This window comes from Pelmatolapia mariae, linkage group LG5 (genome assembly GCF_036321145.2).
Source record: "Pelmatolapia mariae isolate MD_Pm_ZW linkage group LG5, Pm_UMD_F_2, whole genome shotgun sequence".
Taxonomy (NCBI): domain Eukaryota; kingdom Metazoa; phylum Chordata; class Actinopteri; order Cichliformes; family Cichlidae; genus Pelmatolapia; species Pelmatolapia mariae.
Window position 1 is genome coordinate 1,995,350 of NC_086231.1, and position 26,171 is coordinate 2,021,520.

General features: G+C 44.6%; 3 protein-coding genes across 3 annotated transcripts; all 3 read right to left on the reverse strand.

Annotated features, from left to right (window-relative positions):
* Positions 1 to 5,034: 5,034 nt before the first annotated feature.
* Positions 5,035 to 11,840, reverse strand: rbm15b (RNA binding motif protein 15B). The gene has a single exon (XM_063473316.1). The coding sequence runs from the start codon at positions 11,399 to 11,401 to the stop codon at positions 8,858 to 8,860; it is 2,544 nt and encodes an 847-aa protein (XP_063329386.1). The 5' UTR covers positions 11,402 to 11,840; the 3' UTR covers positions 5,035 to 8,857.
* A 442-nt stretch (positions 11,841 to 12,282) lies between these two features.
* Positions 12,283 to 18,726, reverse strand: manf (mesencephalic astrocyte-derived neurotrophic factor). The gene is made up of 4 exons (XM_063473317.1): positions 18,524 to 18,726; positions 15,784 to 15,911; positions 14,905 to 15,046; positions 12,283 to 14,171 (listed from the first exon to the last, which is right to left on the reverse strand). Exons 1-4 carry the CDS (start codon positions 18,609 to 18,611, stop codon positions 13,987 to 13,989), a joined length of 543 nt encoding a protein of 180 aa, XP_063329387.1. The 5' UTR covers positions 18,612 to 18,726; the 3' UTR covers positions 12,283 to 13,986.
* A 1,655-nt stretch (positions 18,727 to 20,381) lies between these two features.
* Positions 20,382 to 25,594, reverse strand: oser1 (oxidative stress responsive serine-rich 1). Its single transcript, XM_063473318.1, has 4 exons — positions 25,244 to 25,594; positions 24,048 to 24,157; positions 23,765 to 23,881; positions 20,382 to 22,654 (listed from the first exon to the last, which is right to left on the reverse strand). Exons 2-4 carry the CDS (start codon positions 24,122 to 24,124, stop codon positions 21,772 to 21,774), a joined length of 1,077 nt encoding a protein of 358 aa, XP_063329388.1. The 5' UTR covers positions 24,125 to 24,157; positions 25,244 to 25,594; the 3' UTR covers positions 20,382 to 21,771.
* Between the last annotated feature and the right edge of the window lie 577 nt (positions 25,595 to 26,171).

The following is a 26,171-nucleotide window of genomic DNA, read 5'->3' on the forward strand; positions in this document are numbered from 1 at the left end:
GGGAATAACGGCGTCACAAGTAACGGCCTTACTAACGCCATTACTTTTCTTCAGTAACTAGTAATCTAATTAATTACTATTTCTATCGTTAACTAACAAGAAACTGCAGTGCAGGCGCATTACTATTTTTCAATACACAGATGATTGAAGCTGTCTTCAGCTTAGCAGGAACTAGGGGAGCCAAAAAAAGTGCTGCTGATTGGCTGAGGAAGAATAAAGTAGTCACGGTAAACCAGTCACATCTCTTGGGTCTAGGTGCCGTTTCCCCCTCTGGGGGCGAGGGTACCTGGACCCGGGGTATAGAGTTTGTTTGTGGAGTGTGATTGTGTGTACATGTCCATGTATGTCTATCCCTACGTTGGGTGAGTGCTGAGTGTTTGTATATGTGTGCATAAGGGTGGGAAAGCATGTTTGTGTCTGTGTGTGCCTGTTTGTCTGTGTCTATATGTCAGGTCAGGTCTTAGACTCCACCTCCCTTGGAACACCCAGGCCCTCCAAAGTGTGGAGGCCTATCTCCCCTCACCACACTCCCTGCCAGTGACTGATGCCCTCAGGGGTCGGTGCATTGGTGGTTCTTGGTGTCCGGGGCTGGGCGCTCAGGTATACACCAGCTCACTCCCGGTGGCTACTTGGCGAGGCCTGGTGCCTGTCGCTTGGTCAGGCCTCTTCCGGGGCAAAGGGGGCCCTCGGGCCTCCGGCCTCGGGGTCTGCAGCTCGGTTCACTCTGGCACAGCTGGCTGCCGGCAGAGCCGGCGGGCACACCAGTGCAGCCCCCTCTGGCTTCTGCTCCGTGGCTGCTGGGTGACCCCTCGTCTGGGGATCTCCTCAGCCCTTCCCAGGAGGGTGGCACGGATGCCCCTCCGGTGGTACTCCTTGGGCTCTCGCACTCTGGGGTCCCTGGATGTCTGAAGCCTGGATCTTCTCCATGCCTGCTTCATGCCCTGGGGGACGGGGCTATGGCCCCCCACACCCTCTAGCAGACCGTTACATGGAGAAACCTTTTGTATACAAGCGCGCTGATCCACACAGGTGTGCACACGGGTGTTCACTGTTCGTAGACATAAACTACACCTTTCTTAGCTGCTACTTCAAAGCACATTGTGCGCTGTCTGTGCTGCACAACAACATTCAATATTTAGTATTTACTGTTGTTCACACTTAGCTAGATTAACATGATGGTGTTGTGTTTAGTATGTTGCTTTGTTTTTTTTTTTGCTTGTTTTCTCTTCTTTTTCTCTCAACAGGTGATCCAGGAGATTTTTTTTTCTTTTTCTCTTTGTCTTTGTAAGTGCCCTTTCTCACTGTCCCTCTTCCCTTCTGTTTTTCTTTTCCTTCCTCTCTTTCCTATCCCCCAGTCATGTCTGTCCCATCTGTAACAACCGAAAATAAAATAAATAATAACAACAAAGGTTGATCAAATGGACCAATACGGCAATGCCATGATGATCCATTTGGCAAAATAAATCCATTTGGTATCCTTGTTGGTCTTCAGACAACAATTCTGACGGCTAAAGAACCAAATGGGACAGACAAAAAAAAAAAAAAAAAAAAACAGTCACATGACCAATTTCAGATGACATAGAAACAAGATGCTATATACCTGTTTTTAAATTGTGTTGATAAAACCAGAGTTAATAAAAAATATACGTGATGTTTTTTCCTGAATGCTTTCATCACGTTTACTGTCTAAGGACAGCGCTAGCAAGCACTCTCTGCCTACCATCCAAAAAAAGAAAAAACAAAGATACCCCTTTCCTATTGGTGGAAAAATTTAACTTTTTTCTACCCGGATTTTATGTTTTTCGTCTGATTTTAGATCAATTGTGTTAATACAGTATGCCAAAATGAAAGAATAACTGTAAATTCAGACATGTGAGGTTGTGCTGAAAAGAATGATGCCAAACAAGACGAAGTAAACAGTTTTTAAAGGTGAGAAGTAAAATCACAAGCAGTCAAAACGGCCAATTATACCCCGGACCCCAGAAGGTTAAACACTTTTTTAAAGTAACGCAATAGTTACTTTTATAATACTGTAAGTCAGTTACTTTTTTGAAAAAGTACCTAGTAACTATAACTAATTACTTTTTCAAAGTAACTTGCCCAACGCTGCTCGCGGGTGGCTGAAGTCATAGATTTTCTGTGACTGCACTTTATTTCTTGTGCAACTAAAGAAATTCCCGAGACGATGATATAAGCTGGGCCGCTCTTCATGTGGCGATGACACGTATCGGGGCTCGTCCTCTCAGAGTCCCCAAACACAAACATGAAAGCTGCCCTCACGGTTTGGACACAAAATGGAACAAAAAGGTGAAAGTGCCAACAACATGATGGGCTGTAGGACCCAGAGCGTCTCTCTCTAAACTAATGAGATATGAAAACCGAGCTGACAGAACAAATCCGACTTCCAGGACTTCCACCACAAAAGGCGAGACAATAAATCCCCGCAAAGACGCAGGGATCTGGGCATGCAGGGAGGCTGGAAGCCAGTGAGACCATTCCCATCCTCCTTTATGTTGGGACAGGAGAGACATCGATGACTCCACCTGGCACACCTGCGAACGAGAGAGGGTGGAGCAGAAAAGTAGTAGAAGGAAAGAGGAAACATGGGGAGGATTCCTCTGGGTTGGTTTCTGGGATCAAACCTGAGCTCGAGCTCATTTTTCTGGCTCGTATTAACAAACACTGGCATGGTTTCTAACACCAGCGGCCTGCAGGCTGCGTCTCGCAGCAAAATCCCGTCTTAAGTGGATGAGGCCGGCTAATTCAGCCAAACTGGCGCTGCTGATCTGGTCGCCTGGCCGCACATCTTCAGTTTATTTTAGCAGCAAACAGCGACCCAAACATCACCACATTTTTCTCCTTTCACTGTTTTACCCCTTATTATCAAACTAAATGAATGAAAATAATCACACTGATTTGTGATAAACAGGAAAATCAGGAACGTGTCCTGACAGCTTTCATGTTTTTACTGCAGGGTAACAGGATCTGTTCCCTGAATCTTCAGTGACATCCACCCCGATGCTTCGGGCTAACGCACCATGAACATTTCTAGTTTTTCAGCACTGGGAATGTTTGAGGCGTGTTTGCACCAGCAGCAGCTTCCTGCCTGCCCCACGTGTTCAGAGTCCGGGCTCAGACGAATCCCTGCGGACGCCTCGGATGTTGGGGAAGGATCAGAGTGTCTGAGTCCAGCCCGCCTCGGCCTTTTCTGTGCTCGTGCTGCCTCCTTGTGTTCAGATATTGTTCTTCTTTCATTCAGGACGGTGAAACAGTGACCTGTGAAAACCTGTTTGACTAAGTGAGAATCACATTCCTCGGTCAGTAAATACACGGAGCACAAAAGGAAGCTAAACTCGAGCCTGACGTGCTCTCTTTTCTCCCTAACGTATTTAAAACTCTCGTTTCAGCAGCTGCTTTGTGATGATTTGAGTTTCCGTGCAGATGCATCCACTCATTTTTCTCTCATTGGGGAGAATTTTACGTGATTTATTAGAATTTATTATAATCTCTGGCTGCCGAACAAATGTGTGGGTGTTTGAAAAATTCATACTGGGAAGACGAGCAAGAACAGCATCACAGATTTCAGTTGTACTAACAGTAACTCAACTTTCTGATAAATGTCTTAAAAATTTCAGACGGGTCTTCCTGAGCAGGAACCCTGCATCGTGGCGTAGCGTGTAACCGCTCGCCTTCTCGGTGATTGTGGTCAAACATGCCTTTGAATCATTAACAAGCTCCTGCCACGTAGTTTTGGGCTGATACGCCACCTTTCTCATGGCCATCCTTGAATGTAGCTCCAGGCCGAGGACGATCGATGGGCGTTCACATTTCTCCATTTCTGAATAATCACACCAACAGTTGCCACCTTCTCATCAGGATGATCTGATATCGTCGTGTTGGTGTTGTTCCCAGAGCATCATGAAAATGTTGTTCCAGGTTCAACATTGCAAGTGACCAATCACATTGTTGTGACGTCATTCTTTTGCGCGCCAAGCCATTCGTGCATTTATGAAATTCCAATGTTGCAAGGACAATATCAATTCTGCTTACCGTTTATTAAAGGGTTAGGGTCAGGGTCCGTTGATCGGCGGACAGAGGCGGTTTCTCGCAGCTTAAGTACAGTTTTGTTTTACGGCGGTTTTTCCCGAAGTCGCAAAAGTATGACGTCACAACATTCTGATTGGTGACTTGCAATGTTGATCCTGGAACAACATTTAGTACGATGATCTGGGAACAACACCAACACGACGATATCAGCCTTCTCATCAGGCTTCTCGCTGACGGTCCTGTTCTCCATCCCAGCCTCGTGCAGGTCTTTGCTTCATGACTCGTCCCTGACGTCCTTTCACAGCTCGGTGGTTTTGCTCACGGTGGCAGAGAGCTTGGAAGAAACCGATTCTGTGGACAGCTGTGCTTTATGCAGATAATGAGTTAACATCAGGAGGCTGTCACAAGGTCATGGAGGAACAATTCTGACTGGTTTTAAAGGATCAAATACTTATTTCACTCAGTCGTATAGAAATCAGTTTATAACTCTTATGTAACGTCTCCATTAAAATAAAACTCCCATAAAAACGAGAGAATGTTCGTTTCTAAAGTCACAAATTCACCAGATGATCAAATGAGTATTTCACCCACTGTATAGGATTCAAAAACCATGTCTGTACCTCTTTTTGGCATAAATAGGCTTCCATACCCGGCTGATTTTTCTAAAGAGGTGCACTGACAAACTAACAGCTGGGTTACATATGTAATTACTCTAAAAGGGACTAAAAAGAAAAATAAACCATAACATTAAAGACTTTATTTCTTTTAATATTAATAACACCTCACTGAGTGCTGAAATGTGATTTTTGCCATTTCCTATTTTTTATTAATACTGTAAAAAAATCTGAAGATAATTTGATAATAGGAATAATTATTAAAATGAGAGTTTTAACATAAACTTACGGTGATTTAGGACTCAAACATAAATGAAACGGGTAATGATGGCTCTAATATGCTGACATGCATTTGATTTATTTAAGGCTGTCACATTAATGAGAGTCACATCTGAACATCAAATTTCAATATTACATCAATAATGTGTTTAACGTGTTCGTTTGTTCACTTTCGGCACTATTTTCAGTTAATTTCCAAAAAGGGCGACACACACTGAACAAAGTATTACTGCTAATTTGATCATAATAATCACGTGTTTTCTTTTAACCATGATAATTATAAAGTAAATTTCTTCGTAAATGTGCTGGACGTACTGCATCACAGTCATTTATTCTGGGAGGTGTGGAAAATATTTACAGTGGACTTGGACATCGTAACGTCCAGATTACCAGGAGCTGTCTTCACGGCACAAAGCGACAAACCCACCTTCTTCAAATCAAATAAACTTGATATCAAACATTTGTACTACGTTTAATAAAAGTTTCCAGAAGTCATTCAGGCCGCATCTTTACTGTGAAAAAGGTTGTGAAACATAAACCAATACTGGATACTTTTTATCATCATCACACTCTTTAAAAGTAAAAAACTAAGTTAACTTATAATAGTTAAAATAAATTGTTTTCTGTCAGAGAACAAAACTTTATTTGCAACATACAAAACTATCAGAACAACGTAAGCATGTTTCCTGTTAGCAAAACTAAATACATGAACTGTCGAGCCTCTCAAGTTTAAAACAGTTTTTTCAAAAATAAAAAATAATAGCTAGTTCACCACCTTGACCTTGGATGACCTCTAGAAACTTACTAATATCTTTAAAATGACAGCAGCACAAATGTATGACATCAATTTTGTTTGATTTAAAGAAAGGGGAGAGGGGGGGCATCTTTACTCACATCACAAACCTTTAAGGGAAACTCAAACAAGTGAAATCTGATCAATTCTTTTCATTGATTAATTTATATTTGTTTATTCATATGTTACAATTTTCAAGCTGTTTTTTGAAGGAACTGTTCAAATAATATTCAAAGGTGCATCCTCGAGAGTTTGAAATGTTCCCACCATAATTTTTTAATTAATGCTTGGAAAGACTAAAAGTACGGAAGCCCATGAATGTCAAGAAAAGACAAACTAAAACAGAAAATATAAGCTGTCAATTCATTTTCTTCCAATTCAGCACTGCATGGGCTGGAGGCTAACCATCATTATTAAATATATACAAATGTATCTATTTTATTTTATTTATAAGAAAGATATTTTATCTTTTAGTTTAGAAAGTCAGGCTTGTGACTTAATTAAAATTTAGTTTTATGTCAAAATTTAAAAAAACAAAAACAAAAGAACAGTTATTGCCATGATTTTCTTGCCGTGATATATAAAAATCATGAACAAAAGTCATGATATATATATATATATATATTTTTTTTTTTTTCAGCACAATTTTGATTTTTTTTTTTTTTTAAATCAAAATGAGAGAAAATACCAGCATTAAAACAAAACACCGAATCAATTAATTATTTAAAAATAAAACTCATGTGTTGGGTCAAAAAGCCAGAGTTAATTTCACTCTTTAACATTTTCATTATGGCTTCGGACATGACTGAAAACGAGTAAACAAAAAAAACCAAAAAAGAAATCACAGCTAATCTTCATCCTAATTTTTTGTCTTACTGGCATTAACAGGCTTCCTTATATTTGTGCACTTTTCTTCATCATCATTAAAGCATAAACACGGACCGAGTCGCTCTCACACCATTGAGCTGTATAAGAAACTCAGTTCAGCTCAACTCAAAGCTTCTTTACTTTCTCATTAAACTAAAACTGTTTATTCTAATTACTGTTATTTATTGGCTTCATTATTTATTCTACCACATTTTTACCTCTCACATAATTTAGTGTCAAACTGTTTTACTCATCACATCTGAATGGTCTTAAATTCAGCCCTTGAATTATTGGTTAAAGGTTTTATTTGACTAAAATTGACCAGAAAAATGACAATTTAAGGGAGAAAACATAAAAACAAAGAAGCAGGTGTGGATAACAGATGGACTGATGTATTAAAATCCAATAAAAGGTATAAATGTGTACAATATAAAACCAGTAATATGATCAAACATCAGCAGCTTCCTGGAGAAGCTGGCGTTTCTTTTTGTTTTGTTGACTGACAAAACCAAACTTTTTTTCCTGCATGCAACATCGAACACACTCGTATAGCTTCCAAACAAAACACCTGGAATGATTTTAAATTGATAAAAACACTAACTAACATGAACTTTACAGCGGTGGGGACGGAGGGTTGGGAATCCACCGGCCTCACTTAACCAAAAAAACAAAAGTCCCAGAAGAAGCCAACAGGGGGAGACAAAGCGTCGCTTCCCCCACGGTTTACAGTACTCTGAATAAAACCACCCGGTGCTGCTCGGCTCGGACATTCGGGGCAGCTCGGTACAGTTCAGAGAGCGCACAAAGACTCCTGTCGGGGTTTAGTGTTGTGTGTAACAGCTTAGAATAGAAAAAGTGCTGCTCTGTGCAAGAAGTGTGTGTACTCGTATCGTGAGAAATGACAGTTTAGTCTGAGGGTACTTCCTGCTCTCAGTGTCCTACTTGTGCAGATGTGCTCAACAGCTGGCGGCGACTAGACGATGTGAAAACTGAGCAGTTCAAAGAAGAGCACGAAGCAGAAAAAGCCTCAGTAATCATTCAAATAAATCCTCATCATTAACAAACAATAAAAACACTATGAGGTAAAAAGTCCAACCTATGAAGTAGAATAACCAAATGTGCTTCCTGACGTCACATTTATGATTTTCAAAGTAAATCTTCTGATATTAAAAGTCAAAAACGAGTAAAATACAGTTTTGATAAAAATAAAATGTTTGAATTTAATTAGATGAGGCCTCAGTTTAGTCATTCAGATGTAAAAGTCTGGAGAGAAACATCAGATTTTAAATTTTACTACTATATATAAAATCCATACATTTCAAATTTTTAGACTGACGATTCAACATCAGCTTGTTCCGTTATCGTGACTCCAGATAATCATGAAACATGGAACAGCTCGGCGGATGCATGAAGAGGAAGGGTTTTTTTGTTCTTCTTGTTTTTAATATTTTATCTCTGAGGTTCTGCTCTTCTTAAAGCACACGTTTAAAAAGGCGCTGCTTTTGTTTTGAAGGGGACCTCTGTCTGTTTCCTGTTTGTATTGTATTTACTCATCATTTAAGCAGTACTGAAGTGATCAGACGATGAGGACGGGGTCAGCCGACACCTGAACTCCTGAGGGGGGCGTGACCTTTATCACATTCAAGATAAGGACAGAAATACATGAAGTCAAAAATGTACTTTTAATCTTAAATATCAAAGTGATGTATGGATTTTATCTGGCATTACGTTCCACTTTCCCACTTTAATATTAAACTGTGGTTTTATGTGTTCAACAAGTCAAACATCCAATTTCTGTATTAATTCTAACTTTTTTTAGTCGTGACCTTTGAGATCGTTTTGGTTCACTGCTTCATAATTATGTCTTATTAGAAGTGAATATTTATTGTAATATTTTTCCTATATTATTCTGTCTGGCAGTGCAGTCGGCTGGGTAAAGTTTCCCCGTCGATAAGGTGGCGGCGGCGTGTTTATAATCGCACGGACACGTGTAACAAACAGGCATTTCTCACGATACGACTTCCACAATAAACTCTACTTCCTGCCGGGACCAAGCGCTGCCTGCGTGCAGCGTTTTAGCCTCATTTAAGTGTTTTATAATAATTTTAAAACGCATTTTCCACGAGCCCCCGAGGGCGCTGCAGACGTAGTGTAGCTCGCCGTGTTTCATTCATAACATACTGAGTAAAACAATAATAATGCTTTTCTGTCTAAAAACAACATGGAAGTACTCCTCTGCGCTCACACCTGTGCAGGTTCAGTTAGTGTCATTGACGATCACAATAACCATGTGCTCCTCGTCCAGGTTACCCACAGTCCTCTTGGCAGCCTGCAGGTACTGCTGCGAGAACTCGCCAGGCGGAAAGGCGTACAGCATGGCCCCCGGCGCGCCCTCCTTTACAGCGGGGAGGCTCACGACTCCAGCAGCTTCTTTGTTCCGCAGGTACGTCACCAGGTGACGGAGCAAGCGCACCTGCAGGCCCGGCTCGGGGGCGGGGGCCTGGCGGTCAACGGGGCCCTGGAGGGCCAGCAGGATGGCGAAGTTGTCCGGGCGGCCTAGTTTGATGCGGCGCGACACCTCGTCGAGCCGGGTCTGGTCCATGCGGAGCCGCTGGGCGATCTTTAGCTGGCTGGGCTGGTTCTGGCTCTGCAGCTTCAGGCTGTCCTTCATCACGGCGCTGAAGAACGCCGCCCCGCCCTCCAGCAGGTACAGGTCGGTGGGGAAACTACTGTTCTTCAAGGCGAAGAAGCCGTGCCACGTCTTGGAGAGCGCCGTCTGGGCGAACTCGGACAGCGTGCTCGGGGAGGAGGTGGTGTTGGTGTGGATGGCAGCGGGGGAGCCGGTGGTGATGATCTCGCTGTTTCGATGGTGGTGGTGGTTGTTGTTGTTGTTGACGTGGTCGCTGGAGGACCTCTTACTGTGGTGGCGGCCAGACGGGGGATCTTCTTCACTGGCGGCGGTGGCTGTGGTGGAGTGCCGCACCCCTCCGCCGCTGTCAGGGGAGTGGTCTCGTGGCTCCGTGGTGGAGTCCGGCGCTCTGACCCGGGCTCGGTCTGGGCTCGCATCAGGAGAGACTGTGCCTAGTGGACCGCGAACCCTGGACCTCACCCTCTCCTTCTCCCGCTCCTCTGTCTGCCTCTCAGCGGACACGCTCCTGCTCCGGCTCCTTCTCCGGCTCCTCCTCTCCTCCCGCTCCTTCAGCCAGCGCTCCCTGCTCCTGCTGCGGCTCCTGGCTCCTCGCCCACTCCTCCCAAACGCTTCCACGCCTCCCGTCCTCCTCTCCAGGCTTCGTGTGGGGCTGGTGGGGTAGTCTCTCTCCAGCAGGGCCCTCTCCCGCTCCCGGAGGGAGAGGAGGTTGTGAGAGGGCGGCGAGAGGCGGTCCCTGGCCCCCCTCAGCTCCCGCTCCAGGCTGCGATGGCGGCTGTATGCCTCCCCGAGCAGGTCGTAGTGAGAGGGCAGTGCCACGGGAGGCTGGTAGCCAGGAGGAAACGGACGAGAGGGGCTCTCCTCCACTTTGGCGAAGTCCACCCTGAGGCGGCGCTCAGGGCCCCCCAGAGGAAAGCCCCTCATCTGTGTGCAGGCGGCCTGAGCGGCGTCCAGACTCTCGTACTGAATGTAAGCAAAGCTGTCCCCCTTCACATAGTCTATGTTCCTAATGCTTCCGAAGCGGTCAAACTCCCGAGCCAGGGCGGCCAGAGAGTTCCCGGGCCCGAGCCCGCCCACCCACAGCCGGGTGGTGGGGTTGGCTTTGCCATAGCCAATTTTTATGGGGTTGCCTCCAATCAGGCGCCCCTGCATGGCTACTTTGGCCCGGTGTGCCATGTCCAGATTTTGAAACTTCACAAAAGCGTAAGCCCCGCCCTGCCCACGTGAAGGACGTTTAATCACCACATCCTCTATGATGCCATACTTGTCAAAGCCCCTCCTGAGTTCGGCCTCTGTGACGTTACCGTCCAGGTTTCCAATAAACAGGTTGCTGGTGGCCCTCTGGTCGTCCTCAGGTTTTAAATCCTCCACCACGGGCATGGGGGGAAAGCCGTAGGGCCGACCCCGCTCATCCAGCATGCCGTAATAATCCAGCAGCCTCTCCCTCTCCCGGCTCAGGCCCAGCTGCTCCAGAGCGTAGTGGCGGGCCCGGAGGTCCCTGATGTTGCTCACGCCGGGCCCGGGAGGGGACAGGGAGCGCTGTCGGTACGGGTAGGGCGCGTGCACAGGTAAATACCCGACGTCGGGCGGCGTGGCGCTCCGCCTCCTCACGTACATGGGTTCGATTTTGAGCTGCCGATCTCCCAGCACTAACCTGGAGGACTTGGCGTGCCGGGCCTCCTTGGCGTCCTCCGGGTGTCGGAAATTGACGTAGGCGATCCGGCCCAGCTCGGGGGTGTGCGACAGCTTCACGCTGACGTCCCCGAACTTCTTAAACTCATGGAATAGCGCGTCCTCCACGTCCTCGTCTGACACCTGCGAGCCCAGGTTGCTGATGAGGAGCGTCTTGTACTCCAGCGTGCCCGGGCGGGAGGCTGGAAGCTCGGCCGCGGCGGTGCGCAGGGGCGGCCGGCCGAGCAGGCTGAGTTCGTGCCTGTGGTGGAGCTCCAGGGCGGTAGCCCGCTCCTCCCGGAGCCGCGGCTTCTCCCGCTCGCGGCTGCGGCTCCGGCGGTGGTATCCCCGGCTGTCTGCCAGCAGCAGGGCCAGCGGCGGTGGCGGCGGCGGCACCTCCTCTCTCCGCGCACTCTCCCGCTCCCGTATCCGCTTGGCGGCGGCTCTGGACGGGCTCGCCTCTCTCCCGGCCTGCCGCTTCATTTTCAAAGGATGATGGTGCTCAAACTTTTCGGAGCCTGCGATGGGAATCCGGGCCCGGGCAGCGAAGTCCAGGCCTGTTAGCGACGCTGAGGCTGCAGACGGCAGCTACGGCAAACACACGCTTCTCCCCGGGCCGCTGGGTGACCGCACACACGCCGAGAAACGAGCACAAAGTCGGTTAAAAACATATCAGCGTCGGAGGGTCTGCACCAGCGCCGCCATCTTGGACAATAGGAATGTGCGCTTTCCCTCTGGAGGGCGGAGACGTGATGACGCAACCGTGGCGGACGTCATGACGTTGGACGCGTTGTTATGGAATACAAAGTCGGGGGTAATTTTATCCTGCTGTAAACTGCACTTTTTACATATTTATTTGATTTTATGTTTAATTTTCTCTCTTCTTCTCCACTAAGCAATTACAACACTCATGAGTATCACTAAAAATGGCGATTCTTTGTGGCCAATACTTTATATCATTCATACACCTTTATTTCTCTGCTTTGTTGCTTATTGGGATGTGTACAAGATCTTTGTTCTGTAATTTTCTGTTTGAAATAAAGTACATTTTGGGGGGTAATTTTCCAGCGTATTCCCAAATATCCAGGAGTGATACAGGGATAAACGGGAGTAGTAGTTCATAGTTTGTGAGAGAAATGCTTTCATGTTTTAAAATAAGCCAGTGGAAAGTGTTCGATCATGCTCAGGAGAGAAGAACAAACTCATGTTTTTCTGCTTGTGACTGTGGTTTTCCTCCAGCTTCCTTCCAGAGACAGGCATTAGGGTTTTTCAGAAGCAGCGGTGTGGAGTGTGAGACGTAGACAAAGTGTTACACAGATGTGAGTACATCACAGAGCAGGGCCCGGTCGTGGAGTTTTTCATATTTTAATGAAAAAGTAGAATAGTACAGTTGTAACAAATGACACTGCCTTACATGAAAAGTCACTGTGAGACAACAGCATATTTTAAGTTTTCATTTTTCATATGACAACTCTTCTGAAGCATCACACACAGCTTTTATCACCACCTTTAGCTACAGGTCATCCGTTTATGTCAAACAATAAAATAAGTTTCATCCAGCGTCCATCGAGACGCTGCCGCAGTCCAGAGTGGAGGGGCAGTTCAGTTCCACCACATGTTAGAGAGAACACGGTAAATGGTTGTTTCCCAACATTTAAGGACCACGAACACATGAAGCGTTTGAGTGAGTGACATCAAAGAGTCATTTTTGACATTTGAGTGACTCCGGCACTGTTTGGGAGGAGCTCGGGTGGATTTAAACATCTAACGTGGATGTAAAAAAGTCAGAAACTGTATTTATTTATTAGAAATTGAAGAGACAAACCTTAAATATTATCCTAAATAAAATGTTTCCTGCTTTGCTGACAGTCACCCACACTTGTCATCGGTGGTTTGAAGTTTTGTGCTAATCTTTTTCCAAGAGTCGTGAAGTCCAGCACCGCACTCGACCCGGGGCCACTCGTAAATCCTAACAAACCCGAGCGGCAAGCACAAATGATCCAAACAGCGCAGTGGAAGTGGGAACGTTCCGGGGAAAAGCAGGAGTTTTTCTGTACTTGACACCAGAGAGGATGGTGGAGGAGGGAGGGGTCTGAACCGTCATTTTAACCTGAGGGAGGCGGAGCTTTCTCACTGGCTGAGAAGGTGAGACGGGACGATTCTGCAGAGAGCTTCAGTCTAACGAGGACAGAAAGACTAACTGCAGCTTTCCTGAAACAGATCACGGCAGGGTGGAGCTGAACGAACGCTCAGTATGTCAGGATCCCCCACAAGTCTCAGCGACATCCACCCGTCCTGCAGTCACCATGGAAACAGCAGAGCTCATGTCAGAGGGGATCTGTGGGAGCAGCTTCTCTGACCACAAACTTTAAACGTCTCCTCCTCAGGAAAACTTCCAGGTGACATCATCTCCCCGTGTTCTCCTCCTCTCCGCCACATGAGCCTAGTTCTGGTATCTTGTCTGATTCATGTGAGTATTTTCCCCCAATTTAAAGGAAACGCCGCTGTGCGCACCTGTTTGGGAACCAATACGATGGACAACGATCAGCAGATCCAAACCCAATCATCTTATTTTAGCCTGGATTTATTATTTTTTAACATTTAGACAAATGAAAAGTAGCTGAATTCTCCGTCAGCAGCTCGTTTTGATCTTCACATAAATGTACAGATAACTCTGCATTACAGGACACGGAGGAACAAACTCGTTACTCTCCCCTCGTTACAGATTTCTCCATGTTTGGCTCCTCGGTCACTCCCAGCTCCTCTTACTGTTTGGATTTCCCTCATCACGGCTCAGTCGCACACACTTAGAATTTATAAACATCCGAGTCAATGTGGTGAAAAAACTGGAGGTCTTATTTAGGCAGTCACTGTGAAATGTATTAACTACAGCTGCTGCTGGCTCTCCCTCACTTAGAAGTACAGATCAGGACTACGCTAACATCTATACTTCTGAAACTGCCTCTTCAAATATTAAAAAAACAAAACAAACATGCCAACAAAACTCCCGCTCCGCCTTCTTCTCTGCGCTGGATTGCAGTCTGATCACAGTCCATATATTTATGTTTTTACAGGTCTGTCCGTGCTTTGGCGGCTGCCGGCGCGTACTTGGGCATCAGCTCTGTGATTTTGCGGATGAAGTCGGACTTTTCGGCGCAGCCCTTGCACGACTCGCCCCACTCCTCCAGGATCTTCTTCAGGTCCTTCACTTTAAGCTTTTTCAGGTCCACTGAGGTCAGGTCCAACTGTTTATCTGCAAGGAAAGCAAAAAAAATCAATAAGACTAAAATAATCAGAACACGGCTGATTCATGTGGATTCATGAGTCCACGTGTCGTCTACGAGCAGCTGCGCCGTCTTTGTGAGCGACAGTTTATTCACGTCAGCCGTTTTTAAATCATCTCAGAGACACTCACCGCTCTTATTTTGAAGGGTCAGTACTCATCGATCAGCCAGCCACAGTTAAATTGATGATCTCGTGTATCAAACAAAGGATGTATTTTCTTAAAGCTGGTTTATAAATAAAACATAATTCTATGAATATTACACCAGCTAAGCTACTATTATTGTTTTTTATCATTATTGTTGACTTCCTGAACTGTGGGGCTCAACCTTCAAACTCAATATTTTTAGTAATAAAAAGGAGCATTAATAATAATAAATTTAATGACCTGTTTTTTTTTTTTATAATGTAAATCATGTTCAGACTGGACAAATGATTTTTCCCCAAATGCACAAAAACCTCTGAGTTTGGGATGAAATTATGGAACAATGCTTTTGTTTTTTCCGTTTTGGCTGGATGGCACAGCCTCGTCAGTGTGACGCCCTCTTTGTGACACGTGATGAATGAACTGAGTTTTAGGCCGAAACACTTTGTGTTCGCAGAGCAGCAGCGTCTCAAAGCTCCGTCACTCGCACTGAGCTGCACCGACACACGACCCCACGCCGTTTGTTAGGCGAGAAGATCCGCACTCTTTCCCTCCTCACCGTATTTCAGCTCGCAGATCTGGCCGTCCTTCTTCTTGAGCTTCTCGCAGATCTTCTCCACGGGGACGTGGTAGCTAAGCGGTTTGGAAACCTCATTGATCATCTTGGTTGCCGCGTCACTCGTTGCACCGATGTAGTAACACTGAACACATAACAGGGAGGAGAAATCGAAAAGTTAAAGACGAATGAAACACGAGCGGCTTCACTCGGTCACTCTGCTGGATTCTGGCCTGCGTCATGTGCTAAAATAGAAAACGTCTGCTTCAAACGGTTCATCATAAGAGTCAATTTACATTTACAAAAACCAAACACAGGAAGGTCTGTCCCAGGGAGCAGCGCTGCACCCCCTAGTGGTGGCAAGCTACCCAAACACAACATGACTGAACTCAAACATTTTCATATAAACTTAGATCACATTCACTTACACTGTCTGGGTGTTTAAAAAGGAGAAAACTCGACTAGTCTGAAAGTCAGAAAACCAGCAAAAATGATTCAGCTCACAGACACTTTCCACATCAGAGAGCTGCAGGTGCTGATCCTTACACCCGGGCTGTGGCAGGTGACATCAAACCATGGTGATAAAATATGAATAATTCGTTTAATTGACCAGGATTATGGTTGGGGTGGGGGGACCATCTACCTCCATCTCACCCCATCCCACACCAACCCTCGACACATCCTCCTTCACTACATCCATGAATCTTTTCATTCTTAACATTTCCACCATCCCTCCTCTGCACACCTCGCCTCTCTAACATTTCATCGCTACACTCTCATTCACACACACCTATTCTGTCTTACTGAATCTCCAGCTCAGGTTCATTTTAAACGATCCAACCACCTCCAGCTTCCAGAAACATGTAAACGTGTTTTACTCACAAAGCGATTTTCTTTGCCTTTGGCGTCTTTGCAGCTCGCCGTGAGCGCCTTCTCGATGTCTGCGCTGTTAAACTTTACATCACTGTCCTTCAGCAACTGATAAAACTTCCCCAGGAAGGTCACGCACACTGAAACAAGAAAACACAAAAGTCAACTCAACGAGGGGTTAAATCTTTGTGTAGAAAGTAGAGCTGGGCGATAGAACGATAACGATATGTATTGCGAAATAACTTTTTCTCGATAGAAAAATTAAACTATTGCGATAGGCCTCATCTCTCTTGTCCTCTTAAAAAAAAAAAAAAAAAAAAAAAAAGAACAGCCAATCCAAATTAAGTAGCGCAGAGCCAAACCAATCACAGCCGCAGCGTCACGTCACGTGACTTGTTACGTGCAGCACAAGTGCCAAGCCGCACATGTGTATTTGTTTGGGAAGCAGCCAGCCGCCGTGCCGCCCAGGTAATGGAGGAAATGAGTTTGCCGACTAGAGAAAAATCAACCGAGAGCGTGAGCGAAGGTTACCGAACAGAAAAACAATGATGGTTCCAATTCCGGAGAGATTGTCGAACGGAAGGGCCATAGAAGTTCCGTAGTGTGAAGGTATTTCGGCTATTTCAAGTCTGACAAAAAACAGAGTAGCGCGCACTGTAAATTGTGCCGAAAGCAAGTCTGGAGATACAATAAACCGGTGCATGCTCAATCTCTGACTGAAAGCGCTAATTCGTCATTCGGCTTTTGTCAGACTAAAGACACTGTTAGAACTGTTTGAAAAGCTAAGCTATACAACAAGGAGAGATTGAGAATTTCCTTTTAGTTCTCAGTTTATTTGATATTGACAAAAGTTAGTCAATTTTGTCTGTTCTTCTGTAAAACAAACTAAGATTTATTTTTAGAATTAAAATTTTGTTTCTAAGTGGAATTGACAATTTAGTAGCTGCAGATTATTTCACATTTTACTTGTGAGCAACGGCACATTTAAATCTTACAAATATAGTTATTTGGCTTATATCGTGATATATATCGTTATCGCCTGAAATGAAAAAAAAAACATATTGTGATATGAAAAAATCTTATATCGCCCAGCTCTAGTAGAAAGAAAAACACAAGCCAGTCACAACAAAGTCACTCATCTTATTAAATATGAAGTACTGTACAAAGACATCTGTATATATAGATTAGATTTTCCTTTATTTAAAAAATAATTAGGATGTTTAAAATGTGACGACTTCTTATTCAGTTCTTTTTTCCCCTCATTGAATTAAAACTGAATTTGAACAGCCTGACACTTTGTCAGATAAAAACTTATACAGATTTATGTTTTTCAAAAACAGTCTGTCATCATACAGAAATGACAATTTCCAGATTACAAAACCTCCAACAACAAATTCTCCAAAACAAACAACAAAACAAAACAAATAAAATAGGAAAAAATAAAATGTTGTTGGGAATCAGACATACAGAGTTGTCTGTTCTGGCACCAACCTGAAAGAGTAACTGAAAGCAGCAGAGATTTACGATAGAAACAACTTATTCCATATCAGGAATGAAGGCGAACAACTAGATGCAAATACTGACACTCACAGCCTTTCTGAAAAGACCCTGGGGACTTTATTTGGAATTTGCTGTGAGACTGAAAGTTAAATTCAACAGTCAGTGAGAAATAAAACCTGCATGTCTAGAATATCCAGTCAGAGCTGATTAAAACACAAATAAGGGTTAAAAGAGCTTATTTTTTCCTCAGAGTTAGACTACCACCAGACCTCAGGATGATTCCCACCGGTGGGTCAAAAAGTGATTTCCAGTATTTAAACTACTGTAAATGACTTGTTGGCCTACAACCTCTGAACCATATGTCAAACACATCTCTCCTGATAGAAACAGAGATAGCATGCTATTTTAAGCCAGAAGGAATATTCTGTCATGGGTAGAAGCTCCATGAGTCTCTGTCAAAGCGACTCTAATATATTCTTTATTTATAAATGTAAAACTCTCATTGACATTAAAAAGAGAGATCAGGCCAAGAGGGCAGCAGAAAGCAGAACAAATGTAACAACAGTTATATTGAGATAGTTTAAGTGGCCAAGAAGGACTGGCTTGTTTATAATGTGGAACAGTATGTACAATAGTTATAAAGTCATAATGATACCTGCAAAACACGTCATTTTATTTCATATCCAACCTATTGGCACATCCTGTTGATGCTGACTATTTATAAATATGAGCAAAGATGTTAGACTTAAAAAACTCACTTTTGGCACAAACTGGGATCCTGATACGCCCCTGACTTTAAGGCTCTTTGGTTTTTACACTTCATTTAAATGTTCTCAAACACAAACACGTGGTCACTTTTTATTGTGATTTCTAACCTGGCTACAACAGCCAATCCAACCATTTCACAGGTGAAACTTCAGACTTTTATATCCTGATGTTTGATTCTGTGTCAGCCTGCAGATATCCCGTCTGTGGCTCGCGCTCACAGGATGCTGCCAGGTGTGTCTGCAGGTGAGTTTTGGTTTACTGGAAGTGATGAAGCTCGTTATTCTGGTAACACGGGAACATTAGCTCTGGATGCTTTCCCCCCCTCTTTTTGGAATAGTGACACCCCTGTAAACACCAGCTCCGCTCCCTTCGTCACGGTATCCCTGGCAGGTGGAGTTTAGACCGCTTCAGGTGGAGGTCTTTTAAAAGTTGTTGAACCCTGGTCGCTGTAGCTAAGCTAACTGAAGCTAGCACACGGACCTACCTTCACAGTCTCCTTCCTTCAAGCCTTCAGAGGGACCCGGCACAAGAGCGAGGGCGAGCGCCACCGACAACCCGCTCAAACACAACATTTCTGCGAGGATAAACACTCAGAATGCCGCCTGGTTAACCGCTGTTGGACAGGGAGACTCCGCACTCATGGACCGCAGCCGCTTCAGCACAGACACCGGTAAAGTGAACGATCTGTGTGGGCTTCCCGGCGCCACGTCACGCTATGCCAGCACCTCATTGGTCGAGAAGTCCGACTCGTTCCGGAGTCCTCCACGCATTCGTTTCTGATTGGACGGAGACAGCGCATTCCGGGGACAGCGTCCAGTTGGCGCCGGCTGATTGGTCCACACCCTCACCGTGCTCCCATAATGTATGTCAGCGGAAGGCGACTAGTGGCCCGTTATGGAGGACAAACAGTGCCACATTTACGAATAAATACACAACTGGATTTATAAAAACTACATTGTTAATGTAAAGGGACAAACACAATGCCTTTATCTTACTTTAGGAAATCAATTAATTTCAAAACAGCCTGACAAAAATGAAACTGGTGAAATATAGGGATACATTTTGATTTCATCATTTTTATTACAAAAGTTTGTATTTAGGATTTTCATTGTTAGTCTTGACATTTAACCAAGTATTTATTAGTCTATTTATATCATTTTTCATCCTCCATGGCTCAGATGTCTCTGTGATATTAAATATTAAATCCCAGTTTACATCTTCTATTTGATGATTAAAAATATGATGAAACTCTTCTGTTGAGCAGAATCGGGTAAGCATTCTTTTTTTTATTCCAGACCAGAAAGTAAACTCTCCTACAACAAAATACTGGCCCAACCCACCAAAGCAGTTTTAGCCAGAGGCAAAATTGTAGTGCAAAAGCTGCGGTTTATATTGCAGGTAGGTCAGAGAAAAATGAAAAATGAACGGATTCATCAACAGTTCACAGCGTTTACTGTTTACAGTCAGAGACTGTATTAGGAGAGCTTCCTGACATAAACATGGCTTTTTTCCTGGCTATATCACCGTGGTAACACAGTAATACGTCACCTGGTCTGGAGCGAGTTATGTTCAGTTTCATCTTAAAATCAGCTGGAAGTGCCACATTTTCACTGATTTGTTTTGGGTTTTTTGTTATTTCCAGCATGTTTTCAGTGCGATTCTCTCCCGGTGGAATGTTTTAAACCCCCTGAATGAAGCCCAGCTGTAAAGGTACAGCAGCTCAAACTGTGCCTCACACTGTCACTGGAGATTACATGTATTATTTTGGTGAAGCAGGAAATATAGAATGTTTTTATAGTTTACTCACACAGACTATCTATTCAATTACATAAATTTCTCTTTAATCTGTAACAGAAGCATTTTTCACATTTGCTTCTTTAGACTGTGTGACTTAGGCTGGATCCATGGATCCAGCTTAAATCTAATGTTGGCTGGAGTTAAATTGTTTTAGTGTGCCAAAACACACGTTTAGCATTTTTATGGAACAATAATTTGTCATATCGCTGCAGTGTTGCATTTATTGTTACTTTTATTATGTTCTTTATAGATTTTAGACGCCATTTTGTCATGATATAACTTCTCACTCAAGCAGGTGACACTCATGGGGATCAATTTGTGCACAAGACACAGGAAACGCCCCTTTCTTTGTGAGCGTGCCCAGAGCCTAAAGCAGAGAGCATGGCTTAAGAGACAGTTGTTGATAACTGCCATCTGTTATCTGTGATTGGGGCTTCAGGGTTTGTGTTGAATTTCTTTTATTACTTCCTGTAAACTCCGTGCTAGCATGTTAGAAAAATCTCTGATTAGCTTCATTGACACGAGTGAAGACGACGAATTCTCCATTTTTTACTTCTTTATTGAGTGAAATTAAATCCAGACGGGCGACTCCTGAGGTCGCCACAAACACCAAAAACAGAATCACACTTGGCATGACAAGTTTGCGTGTTCCTGTCTTCTGCAAGACCCAGCACCAGGAGCTTTGGCAACTTCATTTGTAAACCGAAAACAAACAAAGAAAGAAAAGTGATCCACAGGGCACAAACAAAGAGAAAGGCGAAACTAAAGCGAAACAGCTGGCTGTGACGTGTTTCTGTCAGATTTAGTAAAAATCACGGAAAGACAAACAGAAACATTAAACGTGGGTTAGTCTATTCTGTGGCCATCAGCCACAACATTAAAACCGCCCGCCTGACACGGTCTGCACACCTGCCGACAGTTAGGCTCCAAAATACGACAGCTTCTGGTTATCAGAGTTACTGGATACGAAACATCTTTAAACAAATCTGAGCGAGTGTGGTATCAAAACACGTTTGGATTCAAATATAATCCACTTCAACACGTTTGGAGCGCAGTCGAAGGCTCTGGGCCTCATTTCTGGATTATTTTTGTCACGCTAATCTCACCGTCTTGTAGTTAGTATCAAATTTTTTTCTACATTTGTAGGTATGTGTCCTTTCACTCACCCGAAGAAAAAAGAAAGACAAAAAAAAGTTGAATTTTTATAACTTAATGATTTTTCTAACATTCAAAAGTCACGCCCTTCCCTACTGCAGGCACAGCAGGCAGCCGTGCACGTGCACCTCTGGTTGTGGGTTTACAGGTTGACACTGTGTCACTGACCCACTAAACCAAACTTCTACTGAATGTATAACAATTATTCAGAATAACGTTTAATCTTCATGCAAATTTATGAGAATTTCATGAAAAAACAGCAACCTGTCTCTGTGCATTAGCCGTGACAGACCTGCCTCTGGCCCTATGTCAGCTGGAAAAGGCTCCAGCCCCCCGGCTCCACCTCCAGAAAGGTGGGTTAAAGTTAACGCTAGCAGAGCGCTAGCAGGATGTGCTTGGACCAGCTTTGAAACGGCAGTCTGTGGCCCCCGGGGGTGGTTCCTATGGGCTCAGGGGCCTCTGAATTGGGCTCCCACAGACCCTCGATCGGGCCAGGAGCTGTTTTCTTTTGCTGCTGTAACAGAGCGTGGGAATATAACAGACGTGGATTAACAGAACGTCACAACTTAACATGTGGATCTCACCTATGAGTGGTTCTAATGTTGTGGCCAACCTTTGTCCATTTAAATGAAACGTATATTCCTAACTCTTCCTTCTACAAGCACCTAACTTTCCTCCAAGGCCAACTTTTCTCTCATCAACAGAAAAAAAAATACCCTTGTTACCGTCTTATCATTTTCCTTATCTGACATAATAATAGTGGTAATAATAAATCTGACTCTAAGTGTACATCATCTCGGCCATGTGCGACATCTTTTTGGGGATGTATAAATAATACTCCATGTAGCCAGAAAGGTCCTCTATTGTGATGTCGTCCACGTAGGCGCGCGCCTGCTCTGAGCAGGAGCGAGGGGAGCCTGACGACAGCGCCGGAGACGCCGCCGCCGCGTTACAGCTGAGAGTTCTGGATGCTTCCTCGCTGCTCGGCAGGCTCCTCTCACACTCTGATATGACGTTGCGGAGCCCCGTGAAGGAGTAGACTTCCACGCCGTGCCACCCTTGATGATGGCACTGACACTCGACCCCCTGCTTGCCATCCTCTTGAGACTCTGAGCTGCTTCTCTGGGCACAGGAACAGGCGGCGTTGGGACCCTCGGCAGACCTGCCACTGTGGAGTTCGGACAGAGCTCGGAAGTCAGTGGCCTCTGCCGGTCTGGATCTCGGGGATGTTCCCGCTCTGGCTTCACTGCTCTGCAGGCTGCTGTCCTCACTCGACTTTCCTCCGGCCAGCCCGGATGTAGCGGTGATGACAGTGGGGATCTCTTGTGAGGACTGTGGGGAAGCCACACTTCTAATATGCGTCTCATAAGCAGCACAGGATCCAAAAACCAGAGCGGGGACATGCCCGGGTGAGCCTGAAGAGGAGTGCTCTTTTGGGACCGGGATGGCCACGGGCGAGGCGGCTAGTCCGTCTGCTGCAGGACGAGGTGGGGCAAGCTCAGGCGCGGCCAGGCGCTGGTGCTTCGGGCAGCCACTAGGGGGCGACAGTGCAGAGGCTCCGGAGGTGCTGCAGTAGGTGAACTTCGGCGGGTGGAGGATGGGCGACTTGGACCTGCGACGGCGCTGTGTTCTGGACGCTCCTCTGGAAGTTTTCCTCATGCAGCTAAAAGGACGCGAGAGAAAATCAAATATCACAAAGAAGAACTCCAAAATAAACCCTCAACGAGAAAAAGAGACGTCACCTGAAAGACCAATTACCACAAAAATGCAGCTGAAATAATCCTAAAACACAACACAAAGAAAAAACCCTCGCTCTTATTTTTCAGTCCAGATGTTTGCCGACCTCTGAGCTACAATTCCTCCCAACCCCTGATGTCAGACAGACTTTTATCTCCATCAGCCTGGATCACAGCTAGCATCTGCAGTCCTGGTTCTGTTCTGGGGATCTGCTCTGAGATCAAGGGACACTGTAACCAGAACCTGCAGCAGGCGGAGCGCCGGTGCCACTGTGCCGAGCTCACAGATGCTGCACATCAGAAGAAAGGCCACCAGCTGGAGAGGCAGCTGGTTACTGCTCTGTTAGTCAGTTTCATTTAATCATTTACTCTTTGCTGTAAAACACCAAAAAGTCACCAGTGTTGGAATATCACCGGCAAGGCAAGTTTATTTATATAGCACAATTCAACAACAAGGTGATTCAAAGTGCTTTACAGAGACATTAAAAAGCAAAAACAAATAAAAAGCATGATTTAAAATTGAAAAAAAAAGAAAAAGGAAGAAACAGTAGATAAAATCAGTAGTTAAAATGTAAGTTTTGAAATTTAAGCTTAATGAATATTTCTCCACAGACTACCACATCTTAACATTTAGACTTCACAACCTTCACAGGTTGTTTTTAGAACAAATGAAACACGTGGGTTAGATCTCCTCACCACGTGTTCACGTATTTATTAAACGAGCAAACAATGCCTGACTTAAACTTTATGACTCAGCTCAGAGTTAAAATAACCAGTTTAGCCTGTTTTTTTTCCTAATGACGCTGTAATAAAAACCATTACACTCCACTGGATTAGAAAAGTTAAAGCATCCACCAGTTAAGAAAGGTCGAACCAGAGAGTGTCTGAGTCCTGAGGCTGTGTTTAGGATGGAAGTGATAGAACGAAACGTGCCTCCTCTTCTTTTCTGACTCAGTGGAAAAAAGCTCACAATGATGGACACAAGTATCCGCACTGTCTGTTCCTGTGATCGAGCGTCTCCCAGAGAATCAGCCTACCTGTGCCAGTTGTCTTTCGGGCAGCCGAGTTTGGGCTTCGCTCCGCTTGAGTCGAGAGAAGCTCGCGATGTTGCTCTGGAAGTTACCGCCTCCGAAACACTCACAGCTCCAGGCAAACTGGAAGGAGAGGGGAAAAGACATTAAAGCAGAGTTACTGCCATGTGATTCGCTAAATAGACAAGGAGTCAAACAGGGGAACCTAATAAAGTGGCCTGTGGGGGTTTTAATTAAAAAAAAATATTTTTAAATACATTAAAAACCTTTTTTTTTTGCCTGTGTTTACCTCTCAGCATCAACCCTCAGCTTCTTGAACGCCATCTGCAGCGTCTCCTCCTCACAGTCCTTCCCTCCTGCCTCCATGGTGGGAGGAGGCCGCTCTGACCAGCCACCCAGCTACAAAACAGAAACACATAACAGTGTTTTGCAGATGAAGCCACACGGGTAAGTGCGCATCACGGTTTCCTTCACAGAGATTCCAATTTTAATTAAAAGTCACATCTGTTATCAAGAGGCGCTGAGAATATGCTGCTTTGTGGGAGCAGCTGTTCAAAGAGTCAGTATAATGAAAACACTGGACAAGTAAACAATATACAATATCAGAAAATTAACTAGAACTAGTCTTTAATCAAATCACACAAACACACACACACACACACACACATAGTATATATATATATTCACACATCATCAGAGAAGATGAGAGAGATAAATAATTTCAGCTCCTTAAAGAGGCATTTCTGTGTTTTCTGAGTCAACATTTTTTATTAATTTCCAAGTAAATTAATTATCAGACAGACAAAAGTGGTCATAAGAAGGTATTTTCTGCCTTTCTAAAAAAAATTTAACAACTACTACTCCAATAATGAAAAAAATACAATTAAAAATAAAGGCCATATTCGCAGATCCAAGGAGCTAAAATCAATTCTAAAATAAATAATAAATCAACAAACACTGCACTTTTGGTTGAGATGTTATTGATCGATCAGCTGGGCTATAGATAATCCAATCAGATCGGCAGACGTGATAAACGTGACAGCAAACTCGGAAAAGAACACGACAGCAGGGGTTCCGGTTCTGAAGGAAATATAACTGCTATCCACTATTTACTGAGACATTACAACTAATAAATCAGAGATCACTCCACAATGACACGCAGAGTTCTGTGAATGAGTTTAGCAGGCCTCTAGTTAAAGAGCGGAGCCGCTGCCAATAAAAACACATTACTTGAGATAAACCGAATAAATGAAATGAAACGTGACACCGAGAGATTAATGCACGTCTGTACGAGCTTTCGCAATAAAATTAGACTTAGTTAATGCCCGAAACGCTGAAAATCTCAGCATGTAAAGAGCGTGTTTTCAAACCCTTTGCGCTAATGCTAGCAGGCTGCTAGGCTAACTAGCTAGTTCGGCACTGGAGGTCATATTAACTGCTGTTAAAATGCTTGCACACCTCTAAAATACAGGAGGGCATACTTACGGTTCAGGATATCCCAGTCACAGTGAAGGGAGAGAGGTGCCCAGGGCATAGAGGGGCTTTTCCTCTGAACGGGCCCTCAGATGTTGGTTAGCCAGGTAGGCTATCGAGAGCTACGCTAAGCTAAGCTAAGCTAGCTTCAGGGTCTGAACGTTTTTGAGCGACTCTTTCTCCGGGACAACGAGATCTGTTCCTTCGGGGGGAGAGTGAGCACGGACGGTTACATGGAATCGGTCACGGATGGATACGAGCCGTGATTAACTAACGGAGATAACAGCGCAGACGTTCGGACTCAGTTCGAGACGTTTCTCTGTCCTCGGCTTGTTTACAGTCGAACCGTCGCAGTGACTCTGCAACAACGCACCCGCTGACGTCACGCTCCCGACAGCGAGCTGACGTCACTCTTCAAAATAAAACTATTTTCTTTATAGAAAAAGTGTTCACCCTCATTTCTTTATATTTGCTTCCAGGGAGCCAGAGTGTATTTAAAGCTTCACAGCGCTCCAGCTTTATGAAGGACGGTTAAAGCTCTTGTTTAGACATTGGTTGCTTTTTACCCGCAAAGAAAGCTCCATTTAGGACACAATCTGGTGTGTATTTTCATTGTTATAGTAACAGTTTTTATTATGCAGATTATGTGTAAAGTGAACGGAGTTTCGGTAACAACAGGCCTGCAGATGTGCATCTGTACTCTCTGAATGCATCAATGAAAGCGACCACTGAGAGGCAGCCTCTGCTTTGGTTTCGCCGCCTGAACCGCAGCTCCGTGTTTGCTCTCCGGGACTGCACAGTTGACTTTCTGCATGACCTGGAATTATTCAGCTGGGTGTGTCATCTTCTGTTCAGCGCCCCGGGATGAAAAGGATCGTGAACTAAAGCAATCAAACCTGTTCTGGACCAAAGGAAACAAAAGGGGGGAAAACACAGCTGT